The sequence below is a fragment of the Acomys minous genome, assembly GCF_964271855.1.
Source record: "Acomys minous genome assembly, chromosome: 20".
In the NCBI taxonomy this organism is placed as follows: domain Eukaryota; kingdom Metazoa; phylum Chordata; class Mammalia; order Rodentia; family Muridae; genus Acomys; species Acomys minous.
The window spans coordinates 5,618,193-5,642,934 of NC_140502.1; the positions used below are offsets into that span (position 1 = coordinate 5,618,193).

A 24,742-nucleotide genomic window follows, 5' to 3' on the forward strand; every position below is an offset into this window, starting at 1 on the left:
TGCTAAGTGTTGAACTCAGGGCACGTGCAAAGGAAGCACTAAGTCACACCTCATTCTGGGGAACATAGTAAGACATTTGCTAAGAATGTTTTATTAGTAATTTTGTTCAAATGTTGGTAAAGTTTTAGAGTACACCATGAACTACTGTTGATGCTTACTGTTTGCTGGTGGAATTTTGAGAATTAAGTAACAGAGATCTTAGTGTGAAGTATCATGGGCGCAGGAAATACAGCAAAAGTGTTTCACGTGCATTGTTTTATTTAATTCAGTGTCTCTTTGAGGCACGGGTATTCCCCCGCCCTCACCGTTCCAATTTGACAAAGGAGCTGAGGCCCAAAGTAACATTAGAAATTAGGAGAGCTAGAACTTGGGCCCGGTCAGTGTGGTGCAGAGCCTCTCCACTGACTGTGTTGTCATCTTTAAAAAAAAGTTGAGGTTGGGCCAAGTGTGGCTGCACACACCTTTAGTCCTAGCACTCTGGAGGCAGAGGCAGGTAGACCTCTGAGTTTAAGGCCAGCCTAGGACACACAGTGAGATTCTGCCCCAGAAACTCTTTGTTTTCAAATGGCATGACATGGGCGTGTCCAGGGTGCTCTGAGGATGACTGTAGGAATGCACTCCTGTAAGCTTTGGAGCCTTGTCAGCTATCGAGTGCCGAGATGTGACCTGTCCTCTCTCTGTCAATCTATAGCATACCATGTTACAGCTCATCAAGGACGCGGGCTGCTACAATGGAATCACGCCTAGGGATGATCTTCCTGTGACGGAAGTACTGAACCAGGTGTGCCCATCTACATGGCGGGGCGCCTGCAAGACTGCGGTGCAGCTGCTGTTTGGCCAGGCAGGGCTGGTGAGTACATCTGAGAGACTAGAGAAGCCGGTGGGGTGGCTCATATGCAAAACCACTGAGCTCAGATATGGAGGGAGGCGTTTGAGGCCAACCTGAGATACATAGGAGTCCCCTCTCTCCCTCAGGACTGGAAGCTTTGCTATTGTTTGTTTTAATACACGGATAACCTGTACTTGCTAGGAATCTACATGCAGAGTGGTGGTGTAGGCTTTCCTCATCTTAAGGAAAGAGGCACTGCCTAAGGAGTGTTGTGCAGCAACACTGGTGTTTCCTGTTGCTCAGGTGAGCCAGGCTGCCGGCCTCCTGTCTCATGCCTCTTTCCTCAGCTCGTTCGCTCTGACCTTCATGTGGCTCATTCCTCTCACCTTTCCACCAGCCCCAGTTTCACCTTCTCCAAGAGTCCACTTGAGAGGCAGGGCACCCAATCATTTCCAAACTGAAATCTCTTCCTGCAAGAAAACAACACTATGAACTTCAGGACAGTGGTTTACTCTTTTTACCTGTCTGTGGAAAGGGAAAGGAAAACAGAAAAAATAAAAATAAAAACAAAAACCTTCGGGTGGGTCCAGAGCTCAGCATCTCTCATCACTGTTAGCGTTTGTCTGACATGTCGACCCATGTAGCTTGTATTACTTGATTCCACCTTTTAGCCATGGCTCCTTTTGAAAGACTGAGCATTTGAACCAGAAGTTAGAGGAAGCTAATCTGAGAGCTCAAAATTGAAAGAGTTTGCCAGAAGTGATGGTGCACACAGCACTCTGGAGGCAGAGGCAGGAAGAATGTCGGTTTGACGCCAGTCTGGTCTACAGCTGTAGTTCCAGGCTAAGCAGGGTTACAGAGTGAGACTCATTCCCAAAAATCCAACAAAAAAGTTTACTCCTTATGGTCTACTTTCTGCTCCGTTCTCAAAAGGAGAAATCAGGATGGTACTCATCTCTGTTTCCTGAAGATTAGGTTGCAGACAGCCTAGTTCAGGGAAGGGCTGCAGGTGGGGACCTCTCCACAGAGCTGGGCTCCGCGTCCTTGAAGATCTGAATAGAAGGAAAAGCAGGAAACAGGAGTCACCCTGCTAACCCAGAGAGAGACCAAGCCAGCTTCCTAGAGACCAGTTAGCTGAGGCTGGGCTCAGTGCCACTATGTTCTCCAGAGCACAGTGTGCATCAGGAGAATGCTGTTTTGAGAAAACACTGTAAACTAGGGGGGCAATCTGTCATACTCAGAACCCAGGAGTTTTACTTCCCTGCCCTCTGATGGGAGGACCCTTTGTGTAGCTGGCAAAGAACCTTCAGGACCACAGTCACAGGAGGAGGAGAGAGGAAGCACCTGTCAGCTCCAACAAAGGCTGTTCTTGCACAGGAAATGTCCAAAGGTCCAGCTGTGAGAGCCCTGTTTATAGCAGTGGAAAACAGCACACTAGAAGCTGGGTTTGCAGTCATGAGAAGCACCCATGAGTAGCTTGACCTCTTCTGAAGTGGAGATGTGTTTTTCTACTTGCAAGCCTTATTCTCAGCCTTCGAATTTGCAGTCTCTCTGCCTCACCCTTGCAAGGAGCTTACATAAGGGTCTGCATCACCAAGCCCAGTGTGGTTCAGCCTCTGACATTTTTTCTACGAAGTCAGTTCCAGGACAGTCAGGGCTGTACACAGAACGAAACTCTGCCCCAAAAAGAACAAAACACAACAACAACAACAAAGAGTCCTAAAACAAAAAATTCGCTTTCCCTTCTTCTTCACTTTCTTCTCTTTATTTATCTAGTCTTTTCCTTTATCTCTTCCATTTACAATTTCATTTTAGGACCCTAATTTTAAATTAAGAGTGTGGCTGGGTCTGGTAGCACAAGCCTTTCATCCCAGCACTCAGGAGGCAGAGGCAGGTGGACAAGACAGCCAAGACTACACAGAGAAACCTTGCCTCGAAAAACGAAGCAAAACACACACACAGAGGGGGGGGGGGAGCGCCTGCAGTACCTTTGAAAACCAAAGGAGGGCATTGGATCTCCTGGAACTGGTGTTAGAGGTAGTGAGTGCCCTGTGTGGGTGCTAGGACTCGAGTTTTCTGGAAGAGCGTGGTGTGTTCTCAACATGTGAGCCTGCTCTCCAGTCTCGTTTTTCTCTTCATCTTGAGACAAGACCACGCATCACAGCCCTCACACTCACAATGCACCGTCTGCCTTAGCCTCACAGGTGTTGGTATGACAGGCATATGCAGCCACACTCCTCTTGAGTGGTTTGTAGTTATCACAGCTACAGTGTGGGAAATGCCTGTAAACTGAATGGATCCCACAGTTAGAATCTGGCTTTGGTGTGCTCAGTCATCATTACTTGCTGTTGTCTCTGGGAGCCTCACTGGTCTTGGTACAGATGTGCTGCAGTTCTGCTAGTCACGAGCGTCTGACATGCTTATGCATTGGATGCCTGATCACTGAACACTCTCTCTGACCCTGCTAAATGTCTTTGTTTCTTTCCTAGGTGGTTGTTGACACAGCACAGATTGAAAATAAAGAAGCCTATGCACCCCAGATCAGTCTAGAAGGCTCCAGAATTGTGGTTCAAGTCCCGTCCACGTGGTAACTTGACTCTTTTTAACAGAAGCCTAAACTCTGAAGGCTGCGTATCTTTCACTGCTATGCAGCATGGCACAGTAGTGCTTGCTGTGCATGCACCTTGCAGGTAGCAGTGGCGTGTGGGGCTCTGTTCGACTTGGTTACTGGTCTATGATGGAGAATCTAAGACCCCTGAGAAAGAGTCCCGTTGACCAGAAGGCCACTGGAGTAAAAGTAACAGACCATAATGAGCAGTGCTGTCTTATTACTGAAGCCACAGGGTTTAGTGTGTTTTGTTCCCATTAAATCACCCATTATTTTTCTAAAGCGGAGTAGAGACTGTAGAATTCTTTCTTAAGTCTTATCTGTTCCAGTCACAGCCCTGATGACCTTGAGCCTATATCATTATACACCCAGGCTCACTGAAATTCTGGCTACAAATAGAGCCGTGTTTAGTTGGTTATATTTTATAATACTTCAGAAGATAATGGGTTATAATGGGGAAGTACTGCTTTGAGCTAGACTATAGAAACAAGCCAGGAGGTTGTTGGATTGAGAAACAATCACACAAGGCTTTTTGGAGACAACATCATAGAGTATCTGAAGCTGAGGGACATGACCCTGGCAGTTCATAGTTGTACCTCCAGGAATTTGTCCTTGAAGTGTGCGTAAGGATGGGCTTTGCTGCGCAGGGATGTAGCTCGGTTGTAGAGTACTGGCCCAGAATGCATGACCGTGAGTTTGGTCCCCAGCATCACTTAAAACTGAGCTTGGTAGTGCATACCTGTAATCCCAGCACTCAAGAGCATTACAAGTTCAAGGCCATTTTTACCTTAGCTACAAGGTTGTCCTCTACTACAAAGCAAGATCAGATCAGCCTGGAATACATGAGACACCATCTCAAAATAAATGGATGGATGGATGGATGGATGGAGATTTCGAGGGCTAGATTAGAGAGATGGCTCAGCCAGTAAAGGCACTTGCCACGAAACCTAATGACCAGAGTTCAGTCCCCAGAACCTACTCAGGTGGGAGGAGAGAATGGACTCCCCGTCAGGTTGTCCACTGACCTCCACATACATGTTTTAAAAAAATTAATGTGGGGGACTGAGGAGATGGCTCCGTGGCTAAGAACACTGTTCTTCCAGAGGACCAGAGTTCACTTCCTAGCATCCATAACAGGCCACTCACAACTTTCTGTAATTCCAGCCCAGAAGTTTAAAGACATTAGCATGATTGAAGTAGTACAGTGTCCCAAAATCAGTGGTAATCAAGGTAGGTAGGTAGATTATTGATAGGGGATTTTTTTTTAAGATTATTTACTTTTATATGTATCTGTGAGAACCTGTATGTATGTATGTGCGCCTCGTGCATGCCTTGTGCGTTCAGGGATCAGAAGAGGGTGTTGCTGTCCCTGGGACTGAAATCATAGGTAGAGCTACTTTGTGGATGCTGTGAATTCATCCTGGCTCCTCTACAGCAGGTTTTGTTAACCAGTGAGCTATCTTCCAGCCCTGTTTATGCCACCATCCTATGGAATAATAACTTAAAAGGCTCACCTTTCTGTCAGATTTTGCAGTTCCTGAATTTCCAATTAAATTTTCCAATTCAAATTCTCATTTTAAAAGTTTTGCCAGCGTGGTGGTGCATGCCTTTAATTCCAGCACTTAGGAGGCAGAAGCAGGCAGATCACTGTGAGTTCGAGTCCAGCCTGGTCTACAAAGCGAGTCCAAGACAACCAAAGCTACACATAGAAACCCTGTCTCGAAAAACCAAAAAAAGAAAAAAAATTTATTTTGGCCAGCCGGTGGTGGCTTACACCTTTAATACCAGCTTTTAGGAGGTAGAGGCAGGCTAATCTCTGAGTTCTAGGACAGCCTGGTCTACAAAGTGAGTACTAGGTCAGCCAGGATCACACAGAGAAACTCTGTATCAAAAAACAACAACAACAACAAAAATGTTTTATTTTGGTCAGGCATGGTGGCTCACACCTTTAATCCTAATACTTTTTATCCCAACATTTTAATCCCAGAGGCAGGTGGACTAAACTAGTTAGTTTTCTGCTGGAACACTCTGTGTGGTTCCTTTCCTTTGTCATTTACTGTACTTCTGAAAGGCCGTGTATAGTGTGAGTTCCTGCAAAGGCTCCCTCTGCTGTCTGTTTTTGTAATGGTAAAAGATTGTGGTTTGTTTTTTCTCTTGGAAGCTAAGATCAAGTGTCTTTAAAGGAAAATGCTGGGGACCAGAAGTATTTCAGAGTCCAGCTGTTGTTTGGTGTGGTTTTGTTTTTAAAGTGTTTACACATGGATATGATGAGGTACTGTGAGAATGAAACTGAAATCAATGAAAATGAAATACAGAATCATTTGTGCCTCAGACAGCTGCTGTGCCCTAGGCCAACACTGGTTTTACAATACCGTATTTGTAATGCCCCTGAATTTTCACCATGACTTTTCACTTGAGATCAGTTGTGAAATTTTCCACTTGTGTTGTCACTTCACATCAGAAACGTTTTGGATTTTGAACATTTTCAGGTGAGAGATATTGGGCCTGTACAAGTGTGTGCCATTGTAAAGGCTGAAGCAGGACCTTGTTACTGCATGCTTGGGAAGATAAGTGTCAGCAAAGTTGCCTGGAATATTCAGCCAGCTAAAGTGTTGCATGTCTGCCTTCCTGTCACCTAGGAGGCTGACAGAACAGTCCCCAAATTTAAGCCGTCATGGCTACGTAAAGAAGATACCTTCCCCCATGTCTGTCTCATTCTCACACACAAATACTTTGTTTAGTTCTCCACGTGAACCTGGATGTGACGTAACTGCAGGAGAAGAGCTATTAGGATGATGAGAATGAGGAGTTAAAGAAGCAAGTAGAGGGCTGGAGAGATGGCTCAGAGGTTAAGAGCACTGTCTGCTCTTCCAAAGGTCCTGAGTTCAATTCCCAGCAACCACATGGTGGCTCACAACCATCTATAATGAGATCTGGTGCCTTCTTCTGGAGTGCAGGCACATGTGAAGGCAGAACATTGTATACATAATAAATAAATCTTTAAAAAAAAAAAAAAAAGAAGAAGCAAGTAGAGTGAGCGAACCAGTTCCGGGGCATCTAATGCCTCTGCTTCCTTACACACTGGCGGTCACCTGCACAGGCCCACACATACTCATAATTAAAAACCATAAAGCCAGGTGTAGCGGTATAACCTTGAATCTTAGCACTCAGAAGAAGGGATGGGAAAACCTTGTGAGTTTGAGGTCAGCCTAGCAAGTTCAGGCCAGCCAGGACTGTGTTTGAAATCTTATCTCAAATAATAATGGTAAATCATACATAAAATGAATTATAAAAGAAACATTATTTTGTATGAACATTGATTTTAAAAAGTTAATCCCAGTACTTAGGAGGCAGGAGAACCAGGAATTCAAGACATCTGTATAGCAACTTTAAGGCTAGCCTAGGCTACATGAGCTTCTGGCAAAACAAATAAAATAAGGCCCTTCAGATGGCTAAATAGGCGCTTGCCACCAAGCCTAATAACTTAGTTTAATTCCTGGAACCCATGTGCTGGAGGAGAGAACCAGCTCCTACAAGTTGTCCTCACATGCCCCTTTACACTTGTGTGTATACACACACACACTAAGTGTATAAAACAAACAAAAAACTTAGAGCCAACAAGCTAGCTCATTGGATAAAGGAGCTTGCCTGTAACCCCGGCAGCCTCAGTTCAGGCCCTTGAACCCACTGGTAGAAGGAAAGCGTCAGCTCTGCAAGCTGCCCTCTCAGCTGTGTTTGGCATGCACACCCTCATGTACACACAGTGAGTGTTGTGAATGTAAAGCCTATTCTGAGTCAGGCGTGGTGCAGCATAGCCTTAATCCCAGCACGTGGGGGGTGGGGTGGGATATAGAGGCAGGCGCATCTCTGAGTTCCAGGTCAGCCTGGTCTAGAGTTGCAGGACAGCCAGGGCTATACAGAGAACCTCTGTCCTGGGGTGGGGCGGGAGGGGCTGTTACTCTGTACAGGCCAGGAGTCAGGCTCATTCTCCTAACCTAGTACTCAGGAAGCAGAAACAGCAGGGCCATGAGTTTGATGCTAACCTGGACTGCAGAGCAGGAGCTGGAGAGATTGCTCAGCCATGAAGAGCATTTGCGGCTCTTGAGAGGACGTGGGGTCGTTTCCTAGTGCCCTTGTGGCAGTTCGCAGTTGTGCATATGCCCAGTTCCAGATACTCCTATACCCTTCTGTCCTTGTGAGCAGCAGGCATGTGCATGGTGCACAAACATTGATTTATGCAAGAACTCATACACACCAAACCCAAAGAGATGCATCTTATCAAAAGGAGGCAGTCATTAAACTCTGTGTGTGTGTGTGTGTGTGTGTGTGTGTGTGTGTGTGTGTATTAAATGCTTTTTAGTGTCTGATTGCCATGTAATTTTTTCTTCTAAAGGAATATCCACTTGTAGCCAAGCATCCTGGTTCACACTTATAATCCCAGCACCAAGAAGGCGGAAGCAGGAGGATTTATTTACCTTTATTTTATGTGCATTAGTGTTTTGCCTGTCTGTGCACCTGTAGAGTGTCAGATCTTGAAGTAATAGCCAGTTGCCGACCGCCATGTGGGTCCTCGGAAGAGCAGTCAGTGCCCGTAACCACTGAGCCATCTCTCCAGCCCCACTCCTTCATACTTCCATCTTATTTATTGGTTTTTTTGAGACAGGGTTTCTCTGTGTAGCCTTGGCTGTCCTGGACTCACTTTGTACACCTGCCTGGCCTTGTAGGTCCTCAGTAGAGCAGTCAGTACCCTTAACTGCTGAGCCATCTCTCCAGGCCTTCCCCCGTACACTACCATTTTTTAAATTAATTGATTATTTATTTACTGTTTTGTTTGTTTGTTTGTTTGTTTTGAGATTTTGAGACAGGGTCTCTCTGTGTAGCCTGGCTGTCCTGGACTCACTTTGTAGACCAGGCTGGCCTCGAACTCACAGTGATCTTCCTGCCTCTGCCTCCCGAGTGCTGGGATTAAAGGCGTGTACCACCATTGCCTGGCTATACTTCCATTTTTAAACTGCCCCTTTTTATCTATTTAAGCTGTTCTGTCTTTGAACATAACTTATTGATTACTTAATATGTACCAAACATTCCTCTTGAAGTTGATTGTAAGACAGGGGCCTTCCTTTTAGACAGTTTAATACCTTGGTAAGGGAGGAGGAAGAAGGAGGCATATACAGAAGGTGTCTTGGGAAGGACAGCGGGCTGGTGTGCATCACAGACAAGGAAGGCTCACTGTTTTAGGTAGTGAGGTCAGTCAGGAAGCATGAGAGGCCACGCTGGGAGCATTATGGGAAAGCCAGACCAAAGGAACAGCCATTGTAAAGGTCTGGGGAACAAACTGACATGGTTAGAGATGGTGGTGGTGAGCTTCACTGCCAAGACTTCCCGGGCCTCGAGGAAGCTGGGCTTTTGATTTAGTACAGAGACGGTTTAAACAAGCCCCAAGGGTTTGTCATCTGGCCTCTTATGCAGTCTCACGGTGTTTTATTGGTCAGCTTTCAAGACTGATGCATAAACTAAAGCTTAATGTGTTGATTTCTCAGAAAGAGAAGTAAATTACCAGGAACAATAGCATTCCTTTTTATCCAAGCAGTAAATGATCTCTTGGTAAAGCCACAGTGGCAAGCCCAAGTTCAGCCAGAAATGGCTGAGGGACCTGGAGCAAGTGTGTCCTGGTAGCCTTCCTAGGACTCCAGGGCAGGCTTTCTTTGTTGGCCGCTCCCTTACTTAGGTTTATTTCCTAGTCATGTTGGGAGTGCTGCTGCCTCCTTTCAGCGGTTGCAGAATGCCCAAGAACTGCAGGAAGACCATGGTGGAAGTGAAGATGGGTGTGCTGAGAGCTGTCAGGCAAAGGCAAGAGCAGAGGGCCTAGTCAGAACAGGAGAAGACCTTGGGGCAAGGTGATGGAGGCCGTAGAGGGCCATAGTGAGAGGAGAGAGTAATTTGCAGAGATAAAGACCTTGGCTTGGGCTGTGTCTGGGTTTGGTTAGAAACAGTTTTAAGCCAGGTGCTGTAGACCACACCTCTTATCCTTGCACGCAGAAGGCTGAGGTAAAAGACTGAACTTGAAGACAACCATGTTAGATAGCAAGACTCTTATCTCAAAGGTTTACAATGCAGGTTGGGGCAGGGAGAGGCCGGAGAGATGGCTCAGCAGTTAAAAGCACTGACTGCTCTTGCAGAGGACCTGGGTTCAGTGCCTGTCACTGTGCTGGCCTTCCCACACCAAGCAGTTCTGGGTTTCTGCAGACATTCTGCAAACCACAGAGTTAACACAGCCCAGTAGGTTAGTGTCCTGTAACTCCGCTTCCTACTTCACACCCAGGTGCAGCATGCTACCTGCTCCTAACTGTCCAGCTCTAAGTTGGAGTTCCCAGAATTTCTTCCTCAAGTTTGATGATTTACTGTAATGGCTCCTAGAACTTGGAAACATACAAGTACGGGCTGACTATAAAGGCTACCACAATAGAGACAGACGGACATCCAAATGGAGGGCTACATGGAGAGCTGTGTAGGAAAGGCAGGAAGCCCCCATCCCCACCAAGCACATCCCCTACTAGCACCTGAAATGCTTACCACCCTGAAGTGCTCCATTCATTCTCCAGTCTCAGTGATTTCTATCATGGCGGTGTATGTCTTAGGGCCTCTGTTGCTACAGTGAAACAGCATGGCCACAGAGCAAGTTGGGGAGGAAAGGGTTATCCAATTTACACTTCCACATTGCTGCTCATCGCTGAAGGAAGTCAGGGCAGGATCCTGGAGGCAGGAGCTGACTCAGAGGCCATGGGGGGTGCTGCTTACTGGCCTGCTCAGTTTTTCTTTCCTTTTATTTTTATTTTATTTTTTTATTTTTTATTTTTTTTAAGATTTTTGTATTTGTTATGAGTGTTCTGCCTGCATGTGTGCCAGCGCACCAGAAGAGGGCCCCAGATCTCATTATAGATGCACATCAAATGGGTTTTTTTGTTTTTTGGTGGTGTTTTTGTTTTGTTTGTTTTGTTGTTGTTGTTGTTGTTGTTGGTTTTGGTTGTTTGAGCCAGGGTTTCTCTCCATAGCCTTGGCTGTCCTGGACTAGCTATAGACTAGGCTGGCCTCAAATTCACAGCCTCTGCCTCCTGAGTGCTGGTATTAAAGGCATGGTCCCCCAAGTGTTTTATTTTTAAATTGTATTCCATCCGTACTTTGTTTGTTGAGACAGTGTCTACATAGCCCTAGGTATCATACCTAAAACTCACTATGTAGACCGGGCTGGCCTCAGACTCACAGAGATCTACCTGCCTCTGCTTCCTGAGCCATCCTCACTTTTTGAGACAAGGTCTCACTGAACCTGAAGGTTATTCCTTCAGCTAGGTTGACCTACTTACTAATGAGCTGTCTCGATCCCCAGCAGCCCTACACTGAGCGGCAGTTAGATTCATGCCCAGCTTTTTTCATGGTTTCTGGGCATTCCAACTCAGGTCCTCCTGCTTGTCCAGCAGGCACTGCATTCACACGTATATACAAGCTAGCGCATGCATATGCATTTTTATCATGCAGAGTTTTCCTCTTACAATGGAAAATTTAGCTGACTTTAAATATGTTCTCCAGCCATGTCTCCCTACGTGTGTCTTATCTTGTCTAAGTATGCTGTCTCGGAGCATGCTCCCACTGAGATTCATGGTGCCAGGCTCTCCTCTCCTTTCACACAACAGTTCTTCTGTCAGACTTACTGTTGTACTCCCTAGCTTGGCTTCTTTGGACGTTGCGGGAGGGGGAGACAGGGGGACATGTTTCTCCCTGTTGCCTTGGCTGTCCTAGAACTCCTATGGACCTAAAGGCACGTACTACAACAACCGGCACTTGCTGGGTTGTTTTTGGATGCTAAAGTACCTAAGTTGTAGTTGCTCCCATAATGCTTTCTCTGGATAGCTTTACAGAGACGTATGGCCAAGGCTAACGTGACCTGGTTTGTGTCTAGGTGCCTGAAGGAAGACCCTGCAACCATGTCCCTGCTGCAGAGAAGCCTGGATCCCGAGAAGACCCTGGGTTTGGTGGATGTGCTCTATACAGCGGTTCTGGACCTAAACCGCTGGAGGGCAGGGAGGTTGGTGTCCCCTCTACTCACTTGGACTAGCTGTACAAATGGTTTGGGAAAAAGAGAACTTTTTGGTAACTTTATTTCAAGAATGGCCAAACGTGCAGAAAAGATACAAGAATGGAGCAAAGGCTTGCTTTTTTTCTCCATTACCAAGATGTCTTCATTTTTTATTTTTTTTTTTTTAAGATTTATTTATTATGTACACAGTGCTCTGCCTGCATGTACACCTGCAGGCCAGAAGGTGTCAGATCTCATTACAGATGGTTGTGAGCCTCAGCCATCACAGGCTAGCCTCAAACTTACTATGTAGTCCAAATTGGCCTTCAAATTTTGAAAATCATCTTGCCTCGACTCCTAGGAATAGCAGGCTTCCACACCCAGCTCTTCCTCTTTTGTTTTTTGTTTTTTAAGACAGGGTTTCTCTGTGTAGCCTTGACTGTCCTGGACTCGCTTTGTAGACCAGGCTGGCCTCAAACTCACAGTGATCCTCCTGCCTCTGCCTCCCAAGTTCAGGAATTAAAGGCGTATGCCTTCCTCTTAACACACAAATTCAGTGTAATGTCTTGTCAGGGTCACAGCAGCCATCGGCTGCCTCGTCCCGACTTCATGTCATGTTTATCTGTAGTATTCTCCTGTAATAGAATGAGTATTCAGGGCCCAGTGTGGTGGTGCATGCCTTTAATTCCAGCACTCACACAGGCAGATCTCTGAGTTCAAGGTCAGCCTGGTCTCCATGGTGAGTTCCAGAAAACTGGAGAGGGAGAGGAAAAGAGAGGGGAGGTGGGGGTGAGGAGAACGAGAGCATGTAAAAATCCTTGGAAGTAACAGCTGTGCATTCCATAGCAGCAGTGCATAGTGGGCCTAAGCCTCCTCCCCACTGGAGCCCGTCCTGTGTGCATTTGTCCATTGTTTCTCTGCTGAGCCTGCCAGTTGCTCCTCCACCCTGGCCAGACTTTGCTGTCCTGTGCCACAGTTAGGCTTCACTCCAGCTCCGGGTGCCCCTGTTCCACAGTCTTGTGTCAGACACTGAGTGTTCATGTTTCTCTGTATGAAGCGGATGATCTCAGTGCTCGCCTGTCCTAGTTTACCTTCTGTTGCTGGGATAAAGACCAAAAGCAACTGGGTGAGGACAGGGCTTATTTGGCTCACAGGTTGTACAATCCATCATCTAGGAAAGACAAGACAAGAGCCTGGAGGCAACAGCTCTCCATACAACCCAGAACCACTTGCGCTGGGGTGGCACTGCTCACAGTGGGCTGGGCCCTCCTAATCAGTCCTTGATCAAGAAAATGCCCACAGTATTACCTTAGAATTGCCTCCCAATGGAGGCTCCAGTGCCCAGATAATTAGCTTCTGTCAAGTTGGCAAATAAAACAAAAACCAATGAGGATACTACCAGAGACGTCTTTTTCTCAAAGTTAGGCAAGTTCTTGCTCCTTCGCCACTCCTTCCTCCCCATCTCCCTCTGTAGCTCACTTGCTTATCTGCAGTGCTGGGCTTAAAACATCATCATGCTGGAAGCCAGTGTGTAGTAATGGTCATCATGCTGGAAGCCAGTGTGTAGTAATGGTCATCATGCTGGAAGCCAGTGTGTAGTAATGGTCATCATGCTGGAAGCCAGTGTGTAGTAATGGTCATCATGCTAGAAGTCAGTGTGTAGTAATGATCATCATGCTGGAAGCCAGTGTGTAGTAATCATTATCATGCTAAAAGTCAGTGTGTAGTAATGGTCATCATGCTGGAAGTCAGTGTGTAGTAATGGTCATCATGCTGGAAGCCAGTGTGTAGTAATGGTCATCATGCTAGAAGTCAGTGTGTAGTAATGGTCATCATGCTAGAAGTCAGTGTGTAGTAATGGTCATCATGCTAGAAGTCAGTGTGTAGTAATCATTATCATGCTAGAAGTCAGTGTGTAGTAATCATTATCATGCTAGAAGCCAGTGTGTAGTAATGGTCATCATGCTGGAAGTCAATGTGTAGTAATGGTCATCATGTTAGAAGTTAGTGTGTGTGGTGCACGCCTTTAATCCCAGCACTCGGGAGGCAGAGGCAGGCGGATCGCTGTGAGTTCGAGGCCAGCCTGGTCTACAAAGCGAGTCCAGGACACTCAAGGCTACACAGAGAAACTCTGTCTCGAAAAACAAAACAAAACAAAACAAAAAAAGTTAGTGTGTGGTAATCGTCATCATGCTAGTGAGCAATACGAAAAAGTTTGTGGTTCTTCAACTTGTGTATGTCTTGTTTTCCTTTTTTTTTTTTTTTTTTTTTTTTTTTTCTGTTCAAATAGGGAGCAAGCTTTACCCTGTATACAGATCCAGCTGCAAAGGGAGATCTGTGATTTTGGAAATCAGGCGGACCTGCCCTCTGGGAACGGAAGCAAGTCCTCAGGCCTGCAGAAGACCTTCTCCAAACTGACATCACGCTTCACCAAGAAAGTGTCTTGTACCAGCTCCAGCAGCACACACTATTCCAAAAATGTCTTCGCAGCTGGGTGCTCAGAGGAGAAGGCCAAAATGCCAGGCAATAATATTGACACACGGTTACAGAGCATTTTGAACATTGGTAATTTCCCTAGGACTACAGACCCTTCACAGTCGCCTCACAGTTCCAGTAATGCAATGGTCAATGGCTTTCTCCTGGAGAGACGGGAGACCTTCCTGCACGGGGACGATGGCAAGGATGAGAAGGGCATGAACCTACCCACCGACCAGGAGATGCAGGAAGTGATAGATTTTCTCTCAGGCTTTAACATGGGCCAGTCACATCAGGGGTCCCCACTGGTGACAAGGCGTAACTCTACTGCCACTGCCATGGTGACTGAACAGAAGACAGGAACCATGCAGCCACAGCAGCCGTCACTGCCACTGGCCCCTCCACTACGGCCACCTCAGGCTGGAGCACACACGCCTCTGGCACCCCAGCAAAGTCTGGCTCCTCAGCAGCAGTCCCCAAAGCAACAGCAGCCGCAGGTCCAGTACTACCAACACCTGCTGCAACCCATCGGATGCCAGCAGACTCCACCCCAGCCTCGGGCACCTGGTAAATGGGGACACGGCTCGTCTCAGCAGCCAGCACAGCCCATGGCCGCCGGTCTGTCTCCTCTTGGTCAGTGGCCTGGCATATCTGACCTCAGCTCTGACTTGTACAGCTTGGGCTTAGTGAGCAGCTATATGGACAATATGATGTCAGAAGTTTTGGGACAGAAGCCACAGGGACCTAGGAATAACACCTGGCCAAACCGCGACCAAAGTGATGGAGTCTTTGGAATGCTGGGAGAGATTTTGCCTTTTGATCCTGCAGGTAGGTCAGGCCTTCCACTGCTCACCCCATTTAAAAATAACAGCACAGTCACTGGGGAGTTCTTGGAGGCCTGTCTGCCAAAGCCTCATGAAGGTACAGTGCACGGGTGTACTAGTGTGCTCTTCTAGTAAGACCTGCCCACCCCTTAGCTGGACTGCCTCACTGTCAAGAGGCAAGTGCAGGGAGCTGTAGCCAGAATGGGAGGCAGATGGGGAGTGTCTGAGAAGGTCAGGGAGCGTGCCTCAGTCCATCTAGAGTGCCCCACTTATTTCATTCTATTTTTAATTTTTTTTTAACTTTTTGTGGTACTGTGTATTGAACCCAGGACCTCACACATGGTAAGCAAGCACTCCACCTCTGAGCCATGTATACCCAGCCTGTCTGTCTTTTCCTTGTTTTAGAATTTGAAACAGTTTCACTAATTTGCCAAAATGACCTTAAACTTATTCTGTAGTCATGGTAGACTTTAAATTTGGGATTTGAGGCTGGAAGGATGGCTTAATAGTTTTTAAAGTATCAGCTGCTCTTGCAGCAGACCCAGGTTGACTTCACTCTTCTGGCTTGTTGGGTGCTGCATGCATGTGGTGCATAGACCTACATGCAGCCAAAACACTCAAAAATAAATAAAGAAATAAGTTTTTTCAAAAGATTTATTTATTTATTATTCTAAAGTATTCTGCCCGCCTGTGTGCCAGCACACCAGAAGAGGGCACCAGATCTCATTACAGATGGTTGTGAGCCACCATGTGGTTGCTGGGAACTGAACTCAGGACCTCTGGAAGAATAGACAGTGCCCTTAACCTCTGAGCCATCTCATAAAATAAACAAATCTTTAAAAAAAAAAAAAGAAAGAAAGAAAGAAAGAAAAGAAAAAAATAGTATTATACCCTTGTTTCTATAATCTGAAGATTACTCTGAGGGCAGTTTCACATTTCATATAGTCGTGCCATCTTCTAGGTTCTTTCTTTTCTTTCTTCTGTTTTGGAGAGGCAACCTCGGCCCTCAGGCATGTCAGACAGACCCTTACAGCTGCACTTACCCTGGCCCTGCCTGTCACCTTCTTGCGGCACTTCTCCAGATGCCTCTGTTCTGGTTGTTCTTTGCTTTTGTCTCTCCCACTTACTATCCTGGACATCATTGTTCAGCCTTGTGCAAAATACATTTAGCCACATTGTAATGCATTCTCAAATGTGGTCTCCATCACAGTTCTTGTCTTAATATTGAACAAACAAATCTGTGCCCAGTACTCAAGAAATAACTGGCTCAAAGTTTGGCTTGAGTGGCAGAGATATGTAACCTCCAACTGGCTTTGCTAAATTCCATGATGTAGTTGGTTAAAGATCATCATGTGAGGGGCTGGAGAGATGGCTCATTGGTTAAGGGGGCTGACTGTTCTTCCAGAGATCCTGAGTTCAATTCCCAGCAACCACATGGTGGCTCACAACCATCTATAATATGATGCCCTCTTCTGGCCTGCAGGTGTACATGCAGGCACAGCACTGTATACATGATAAATAAACAAACATATTTTTTTTAAAAAATCATCATGTGAAGCCGGGCGTGATGGCGCACGCCTTTAATCCCAGCACTCAGGAGGCAGAGGCAGGCAGATCGATGTGAGTTCGAGGCCAGCCTGGTCTACAAAGTGAGTCCAGGATGGCCAAGGCTACACAGAGAAACACTGTCTCGAAAAACCAAAAAAAAAAAAAAAAAAAAAAAAATCATCATGTGGGGCTGGAGAGATGGCTCAGAGGTTAAGAGCACTGACTGCTCTTCCAAAGGTCCTGAGTTCAATTCCCAGCAACCACATGGTGGCTCACAACCATCTACAATGTGCCCTTTTCTGGCCTGTAGGTGTAATGAAGGCAGAACACTGTATACATAATAAGTCTTAAAAAAGAAAAAAAATCATCATGTGAGCCTTTAATCCCAGTAATTGGAGGGCAGAGGCAGGCAGATCTGGGAGTTCTAGGTCAATGTGGTTTACAAAGTGAGTCCAGGACAGCTAGAACTACAAGAGAAACCCTGTCTCGAAAAAACAAACAAAAGTCATCATCTGATTCTCTAAGTTGTTAAATATTGCAAATTCACAGTAGCAGGACATTTAAAAAATGTAATTTAGTTTGTAGAGATGGCTGAGCTGTTAATAGAACCTGCTGCTCTTCCAAAAGACCTGCGTTTAGTTTCCAAAACTCAGGTCTGCCAGTCCACGTACCATTGTAACTCCAGCTCCTGAGCATCCAGTGCCGTTGGCTAGCTTCCAGACACACACCCATGAGAGCATGCGCATGAACACACCTTAAAGTTTTTTAAAGTTTTTATGTGTATGAATGCTTTGTCTGTTCATATGTGTGTGCACCACATGCCTGGTGCCTTCAAAAGTCAGAGCGGGCTTCAGATTCCCTGGAGCTGGAGTTATGGGTGGCTGTGAGCCACCATGTAGGTGCTTCGAAGCAAACCCCAGTCCTCTACAGAAGCAGCAAATGCTCTTAACCACTAGCGCTCTCTCCCGCCCTGTACACGCACAAATTTTAAGACTCTTACCATATAGCCTTGGCTGGTTTAGAACTCACTGTGTACCAGACTGGCCTTGGACTCATGGAGATCCACCTACCTCTGCCTCCTGATTGCTGGGATTAAAGGCATGTGCCACCATGGTTGGCCGGGATTTTTATGTATGTGAGTGTGCACCACATGAGTGCCTGGGAGTTTTGGGTGGTTGTCAGCCATCATATGGGTGCTGAGAATTGAACCCAGGCCTGAAGAAAGAGCAGCAAGTACTCTTAACTGCTGAACCAACCTTCCAGAAAGAACCCCCTATTTGCATTGAAATTTTATCCTTGGGAGACTGAATTTAGGGGGTTCACTGAGAATTCCAGGACAGTCTGCTATATAGCTGGTTTGTGGGCATAAAGCAAGACTTTCTCAGAAAGCAAAAATAAAAGTAGTTGTGGAGCCGGGTGGTGGTGGCGCACTTTAATCCCAGCACTCGGGAGGCAGAGGCAGGCGGATCACTGTGAGTTCGAGGCCAGCCTGGTCTACAAAGTGAGTCCAGGACAGCCAAGGCTACACAGAGAGACCCTGTCTCGAAAAACTTAAAAAAAAAAATAGTTGTAGAACGTTCAGACTTTCATTCTTTGTCTTCCCTTTACAGCTAGCCTAGGTATAATTGGCTGACAGCCCTCCCTGCACCAAGCCCAGCCTCAGACCTGTGTACTCTATGCCCCATCTCACGATAGGGAGTGGCCACAGCCTGCAGCCAACCCTGGGGCAGTTACCTGCCACACTTTCACCATTTACTGTGTGTATGACCAGTTCATCCTCAGAGAGGCAAGAAGGAGGTCAACTTGGCCTTAAATCTTGTCTTTTCCTTTGTCTCAACACAGTGGGCTCAGACCCAGAGTTTGCACGCTATGTGGCAGGAGTGAGCCAGGCAATGCAGCAGAAGAGGCAAGCCCAGCATGGCCGCCGGCCAGGCAACCCCCGGGGCAACTGGCCGCCCATGGATGATGCTCATCGAACCTGGCCTCTGCCAGAGTTCTTCACAGAAGGGTGAGTTCTGTCTACAACAAGAAAGCCAAATTTAGGATCTGGATACCCCATAGGGCCTTGGTTAGAGGGGAGGCTCACTCCATTCATGTTTACTGGACGGTCAAAGTGTAATGTGGCTAAATTTTGGTGGGGTCACATCCTAATGTAGGATGTTAAGAGGTATGATATAAGACAGCTTCTTACAATGCAAGAATTAAAATATTTTATCTCTTAAAAATTATAAATATAGAGGGGTAAAAATATAAAAGAATATAAATATATACTAGCTTACATAAAAAATTATAAATACTGACTTATGAGAAAACAAAGAGCCTTTTCCTCTTGGAGCAGGGTTCTTATTTGATGGTGTTTCATGTGGTCTTTCTGGTGAAAGGAGCCTGGGTGTGAAACCCAGTAAATTACAGAATGCTGTTGTTATAGCCCACAGAAGAACAGTAAGCTTGCCAGGCGCGGTGGCGCACACCTTTAATCCCAGTTCTTGGGAGGCAGAGGCAGGTGGATCTCTGAGTTCGAGGCCAGCCTGGTCAACAAAAAAGCGAGTACAGGACAGCCAAGACTACACAAAGAAGCCCTGTCTCGAAAAACCAAAAAAAGAACAGTAGGCCTGGGGTGTGCAGCTCAGTAGTACAATGTGTACCTGGCATGTGCAAGGCCCTAAGCTCAGTCTCCAGCACTGCAAAGACAAGGACTGTGAGCAGGATGTGGTGGTCCACACCTACACTGTCAGCATGCAGGAGGCAGGTGCAGAAGACTCTCATGAGTTCAAGTTAGCATGGGCTACATAGCAAGGTGGAGGCCAGCCTGAGTTACATAGGGAAACAAACAAAACAAAAACCTCAGGCTGGAGAGAGGGCTCAATGATTTAAGAGCACTTACTGCTTTTGCAGAGAATCCAAATGGTTCTCAGCACCCACAGGAGCCACATGGTGGCTCACAATCATTTATAACTCCAGCTCAGGCCAGACAGCCATGGCGCACACCTTTAATCCCAGCATTCTAGAGGCAGAGGCTGTGGGATCTCTGAGTTCGAGGCCAGCCTGGTCTACAGAGCGAGTGCAGGACAGCCAGGGCTACACAGAGAAACCCTGTCTCAAACAACAACAATAAAAACCTCCAGTTCATCAAGGAGTTGAGCCTTCTTCTGGCCTCTGAAGGCACTTGCACACAGCACACACACATATGCATAAATAAAAAATAAGTCTTTAAGAAAGAGAATTATGGCTGGGTGTGGTGGTGCACGCCTTTAATCCCAGCACTCGGGAGGCAGAGGCAGAGGCAGGTGGATCACTGTGAATTCAAGGCCAGCCTGATCTACAAATTGAGTCCAGGATAACCAAGGCTACACAGAGAGACCCTGTCTCAAACAAACAAAAAAAAAATGATGAATCTGTGCCTCAGATTACTTCGTGGTTAATAAATGTGGCTGCTGAGGGGCATCTGAGAAATGAAAGGAAGTGAGGACTCTTACTTCTGAGGAGAAAGGAGGACAATGTCAAGTGTTGGCAGGGAGTGACAGCAGGGTGGAATCCGGGTCCACGGGCTGTGGTGAGGCTGTGGGAGGACCGTGACCGATTTCTCCCCACTCTCAGGGACAGTCTGCACAGCGGCTGGTCAGGTGCTCAGGGAGACTCGGCCAGTTCCAGTGATGAGACCTCTTCAGCCAATGGGGACAGCCTGTTCTCCATGTTTTCAGGGCCTGACCTTGTGGCTGCTGTCAAACAGAGAAGGTAAGGAGACTGCTAAACCAAGGAGTGATGAGCAGGACGTACACCTGAGCCGCAGCTCTGCCTCTGGGGAAACCAGAAGCCCTGTTGATTGCCCTGTGACGGGTGGAAGACAAAGGCTTTTGGAGGCATCTTCCACGAGAAGGAGCTTGGCCTGGTGGCATGTCTGTGGCGGGCTGGTGGCGTGTCTGTGGCGGGCTGGTGGCGTGTCTGTGGCGGGCTGGTGGGACACTGGCAAGAGGCTGTATTGGAGATGGAGGGCACCTCTCTGGGGTCTGCACCTGAATACAGGAGTCTGGCTCAGATCTGCTGTATTTTGCCCTTTTAATTCAGCCATAATAAAGCTAGAATGCTTTTTTAAAAATTATTATATATATTATATCTGGGCAGCAACGGCGCATGCCTTTAATCCCAGTACTTGGAAGGCAGAGGCCAGCCTTGTCTACAGAGCAAGTCCAGGACAGCCAAGGCTACACATAGAAACCCTGCCTTGAAAATCTTTTTTTTTTTTTTAAGATTTACTTATGTATGTGAATGCTCTATCTGCATGTATACTTGCAGGCCAGAAGAGGGCACCAGATGCCAGTATAGATGGCTGTGAGCCACCATGTGGTTGCTGGATATTGAACTCAGGACCTCTGGAAGAGGAGACAGTGCCCTTAACCGCTGAGCCATCCCTAGCCCCTTTTTATAATATTTTATTCTGACAGTTTCATACATGTACACAATGTATATTGATCCAACCCAAAGTATTTTCTTAAAGTCCCAAACACAGCCAGTGTGTGTAAAACACTTTCAGTAACTATGGAGTTAATTAATGAAAAGCCGACGGGGGTTAACTTAGGGAGCTGTGAAAACAGCCAGTGCTGTCTCCATTCTGTCTGTAACTCCCTTCTTGTACAGCTTTACAGGCATGCTGGCTCCTGGCCACACTGACCTTGGTGGGCCCCAGGCCTCCTCAACTAGGCTGGGGACCTAGAGACCAGAGCCAAGCACTTAGTCTGTCCCACCCGGAGAAACCAGGTAGTCATTGCCCTGAGCTCTTGATTCTTTCAGGAAACACAGCAGTGGAGAGCAGGAGACCAGCACACTGCCCTCACCACCGCTCCTGACCACTGTGGAGGACGTGAACCAGGTACGGTGAGCTTGCTCATGGTAGAGACCTTGGGCCTTAGCTGACGCAGCCATGTTGTTTAGGAAGCTCTGCAACTGTGCTGTCTAATATGAGATCCACACCCCATACTGTTCAGATCAGTTAAAGGAAGGGCTGTGGGTGTGTGAGTGGTGGGGCCCTGTACGTCTCCCAAGCACTGAAACTCTGAGCGTGTCTAAGTGTGTATGTGCAGACCCATGAGTTCAGCCCCGCAGCTGGGCTATGAGAGCGCTGTATGGACTGTGCAGGCACTGAGCGCTGATGGCACTGTAAGAACTCCCCTGTAGCAGGTTCTAGGAGGCCGGTGCTCTCACCTGTCCACTGGATAGAAAGAAGGGTGGGAGTTCTGGAGGTTGGGTGGGGTGGGACACAATGACAACTTACCAGATATGTCACTAAAAACTCTCTTCTGTTTCTCAGGATAACAAAACCAAAACGTGGCCACCCAAAGCACCATGGCAGCACCCTTCGCCGCTGCCCAGCACGCTGCCCAGCCCAGCTGCACCCCTCTATGCAGTCACCAGTCCTGGAAGCCAGTGGAATGACACCATGCAGATGCTGCAGTCCCCTGTGTGGGCTGCAACCAGTGACTGCAACACCACCTCCTTCACCTATGTGCAGACACCACCACAGCCCCCACCTCCACCAGCACATAAGGCGGCACCCAAGGGCTTCAAGGCCTTCCCTGGGAAGGCTGAGCGCAGGCCAGCCTATTTGCCCCAGTACTGACCACAGCTAGCCTGCTGCCCATCAGAGCTGTAGGGGCAGCTGTCCCCAGGGCTGACTAGCAGATACTAGCCCCCAGAAGGACCAGTGCACCCTGCCCCGGGGACAGAAATGTTCCTTGGTTAGAGGTGATTGGCAGCTCCAAGTCTTTAAGACCTGGTTTCTCAAACTTTGAAGGTAGCCCACCCCTGGGAGCCCACTGAAGATGGAGATTTCTGACACTCAGGGGGATGCTGGCAATCTGCGTGCTTATTAACAAGCACCTCAGGTAACCCTGGTGCGGGTGGCCAGCCCAGCGGCCACGCTTAGGAAAACACAGTCTGAAGTCCTGCATGTGGGAAAGGCATGAGGCCTGCAGGCTGAGAACAAAACTGACCATTCTTTGAAACTCTCTCCTTCTCTTTAACACACTGAGTGGGACCCACACCCATCACTGATTTATAGATACTTTCATGTAGGTTTTCAGTTAAAAATGTCTCCTGCCTAAAACGTATCAGCTATCTTACGGTCCCTGGTACACTGGCTGGAGGCTAGCTCAGCACTGTCTTCGTTTAAGCTTATACAAGATGCTTGTGATCAGAAGCAGCCGCCTGGCTTCCCGTGGTTGGTAGCTCCTCTGCTCAGAAGCACCCAGGGGTGCAGGCCTGTTTAACTTAGAAGAGCAAGTTTGGGGAGCCGCTGTCAGAGGCATGATCCTGTCAGCACAGGGGGTGCAACTGGCCCACACCAAGTGCAGAGTAAAGCTGTACCTGCTGCCTTGTCCTTCCACCTGACCAAGGTAGCAAGCACCACGCTCCTCTAAGGAAGGAACTGTGGGCAGAGGTTGCAGTAAGACCCCCCCCCCAACCCCACACCCCACTCAGAACCTCGGTGACATCTCAAGCTGGCTCAAAGACAAAGGGATTATGATGTAGACAGGAATTCAAAGTTTTGTTTATCAACAACAAAAAACCACCTCACTTTTAGTTAACATGTGCCATTAAACAGATAACACTCTGTGGATTTGGGGATATTTTCCAGCCAGAATGGATCCAGAAGAATTGAATGGTGCTTAAATTGAGAAATAATAATAAATATATCTATATAGAGTAGGCAATTCCCACTATATATTAATTGAGATTGCAGAAAGTTCTTTATATAAAACTTATTTAAAAATTTTCATATTTCATCTTTGAAAATGTCTAATTGAGAAAAATCCATGATATTTTCTGGTATGAAAGTTTGACAGTATTAATTTTTTTATATTTTCTTAAATCATTAAACCATTTTAATATATGTTAACTACTAATAAATGGTTTATTCTTTCTAACTCCATGTAAACTTTTCCAACAAAGATTGTAATAACTCATTTATGTTCTCATTTTCTACAGATAAATTTATATTTAAAAATACCAAAAAGAATCTATGTAAACACACCACACACATGCACACACGAATTCACACACAAGAAACTTGTAGAGGACCTGTAGGGTGTCTGAGCCCAGCCACCTGCATTTTTTAGTACTGTGTCTCCAGGCTGCTTGAGGCCTCAGCTGTTGTCAATTTGTGCGGTGTGGGGGTGCCATTTCTGCCTGTAGTGATGATCCTTCACCGTGGCTTCGAAATACTCACCTCACCATGTTTACAGAGAACTAGTTTGTACATAGAGTTTTCCAGGCACGTCCTTTGCACCAGCCCTGCGTGGCTGCTGTCTGTGTTAGCTGTCACAGTGTGCACACAAATCTGTTCAAAGTTCTCGTGGCTGTTTTACTTGTAAAAACTTTCTATTTCCTTCAGTAATGTGTCCACAGTGCCCTGTGTTTCGAGTTCTATTCTACTGCAGTACTCTCATTTTCATAGTGCCTCCCCGAAGACCTCACCCTGGGCCAAGGTCGCTCCTCGGTGCCCCGGTACAGGTGACACTGCTAATTGTCATCTCTGGTCTGTTCTCTCTAATAAGGAAGACGTTGTCTCCGTGGCTGTGAGACCGTGTGAAGCGGTTTGTGTAGTCTCCGCGTAGGTGCTGTTCCCAGCACCGCCTTGCTCTGAACACTGGTAATTCCAGGTGCTGCGCTTGGCAGGGATGTCTCGCCAAAGCGCATGTCTGTGCGTGTGAGTGTGTCCTCAGCACGGCCCAGCATGGCTGCCTTGCTCGGCATCAGCAGGACATCATGTGAATAGTTGTGACCTTCCAAACTGGAACTCTACGTTTTGTATCTTACTTTTAAAGCTCCTATAAGTAAAATAACTATTGGCTTTATTAAAATATACATTTAATAATACTCTGTATTGTATTTAAAATGAACTGCAGCAGGCATATGTCAGATGCAGTCACATTTAGCAGAGCTGGGCAAGTGCTGGTTTCTAGGTCAGCTTGTCCTCTGAGTCTCTGACCTGTCAACAGGGAAGATCACTCAAGGGATGACATGGGACAGGCAGGGAAGTCAGTGTGGCCTCTGGCCTCTCTAAGGTGCATGGGCTGGTGAAGGCTGTCCCCTGGAAGGACGTGGGCTCTTTCTGGAGTTGGTCCTGCTAGCACCCTCATCCTGTCAGAGTGCTGTTACCTGCCCCTACATCCTTTCTAAGGAACATACCCAAGAATGAGAGGGGGTTTTTGTTGTTGTGTTTTGGTTTTTTTTTGTTTTGTTTTGTTTTTAGCCCTGTTCTCCTCAGTAAATTTATCTGTAATCCCAGCATTCAGGGTGATGAAGCAGGAAGCCAGGCATGAGCATCTTGCCTGTAATCTCAGCAACTTGGAAGCAGACACAAGAGGATCAGTTCAAGGCCAACCTGGGCC

At 46.9% G+C, this 24,742-nt stretch overlaps 1 protein-coding gene across 9 annotated transcripts in view; it reads left to right on the forward strand.

Annotated features, from left to right (window-relative positions):
• GARRE1 (granule associated Rac and RHOG effector 1) overlaps positions 1-23,741 on the forward strand; it is an 80,938-nt gene extending 57,197 nt beyond the window's left edge. For 8 of the 9 annotated variants that reach the window (XM_084770800.1, XM_084770808.1, XM_084770801.1 and 5 more), the window contains 8 exons: positions 692-850; positions 3,319-3,416; positions 11,392-11,517; positions 13,799-14,811; positions 18,198-18,363; positions 19,953-20,090; positions 21,144-21,222; positions 21,661-23,741. In XM_084770800.1, the coding sequence (XP_084626926.1) occupies positions 692-850; positions 3,319-3,416; positions 11,392-11,517; positions 13,799-14,811; positions 18,198-18,363; positions 19,953-20,090; positions 21,144-21,222; positions 21,661-21,969 (2,088 nt within the window). In that variant the 3' untranslated portion in view covers positions 21,970-23,741. The remainder of the gene's footprint in view (positions 1-691; positions 851-3,318; positions 3,417-11,391; positions 11,518-13,798; positions 14,812-18,197; positions 18,364-19,952; positions 20,091-21,143; positions 21,223-21,660) is intronic. The other variant, XM_084770807.1, reaches the window with a different exon arrangement.
• Positions 23,742-24,742: the final 1,001 nt, after the last annotated feature.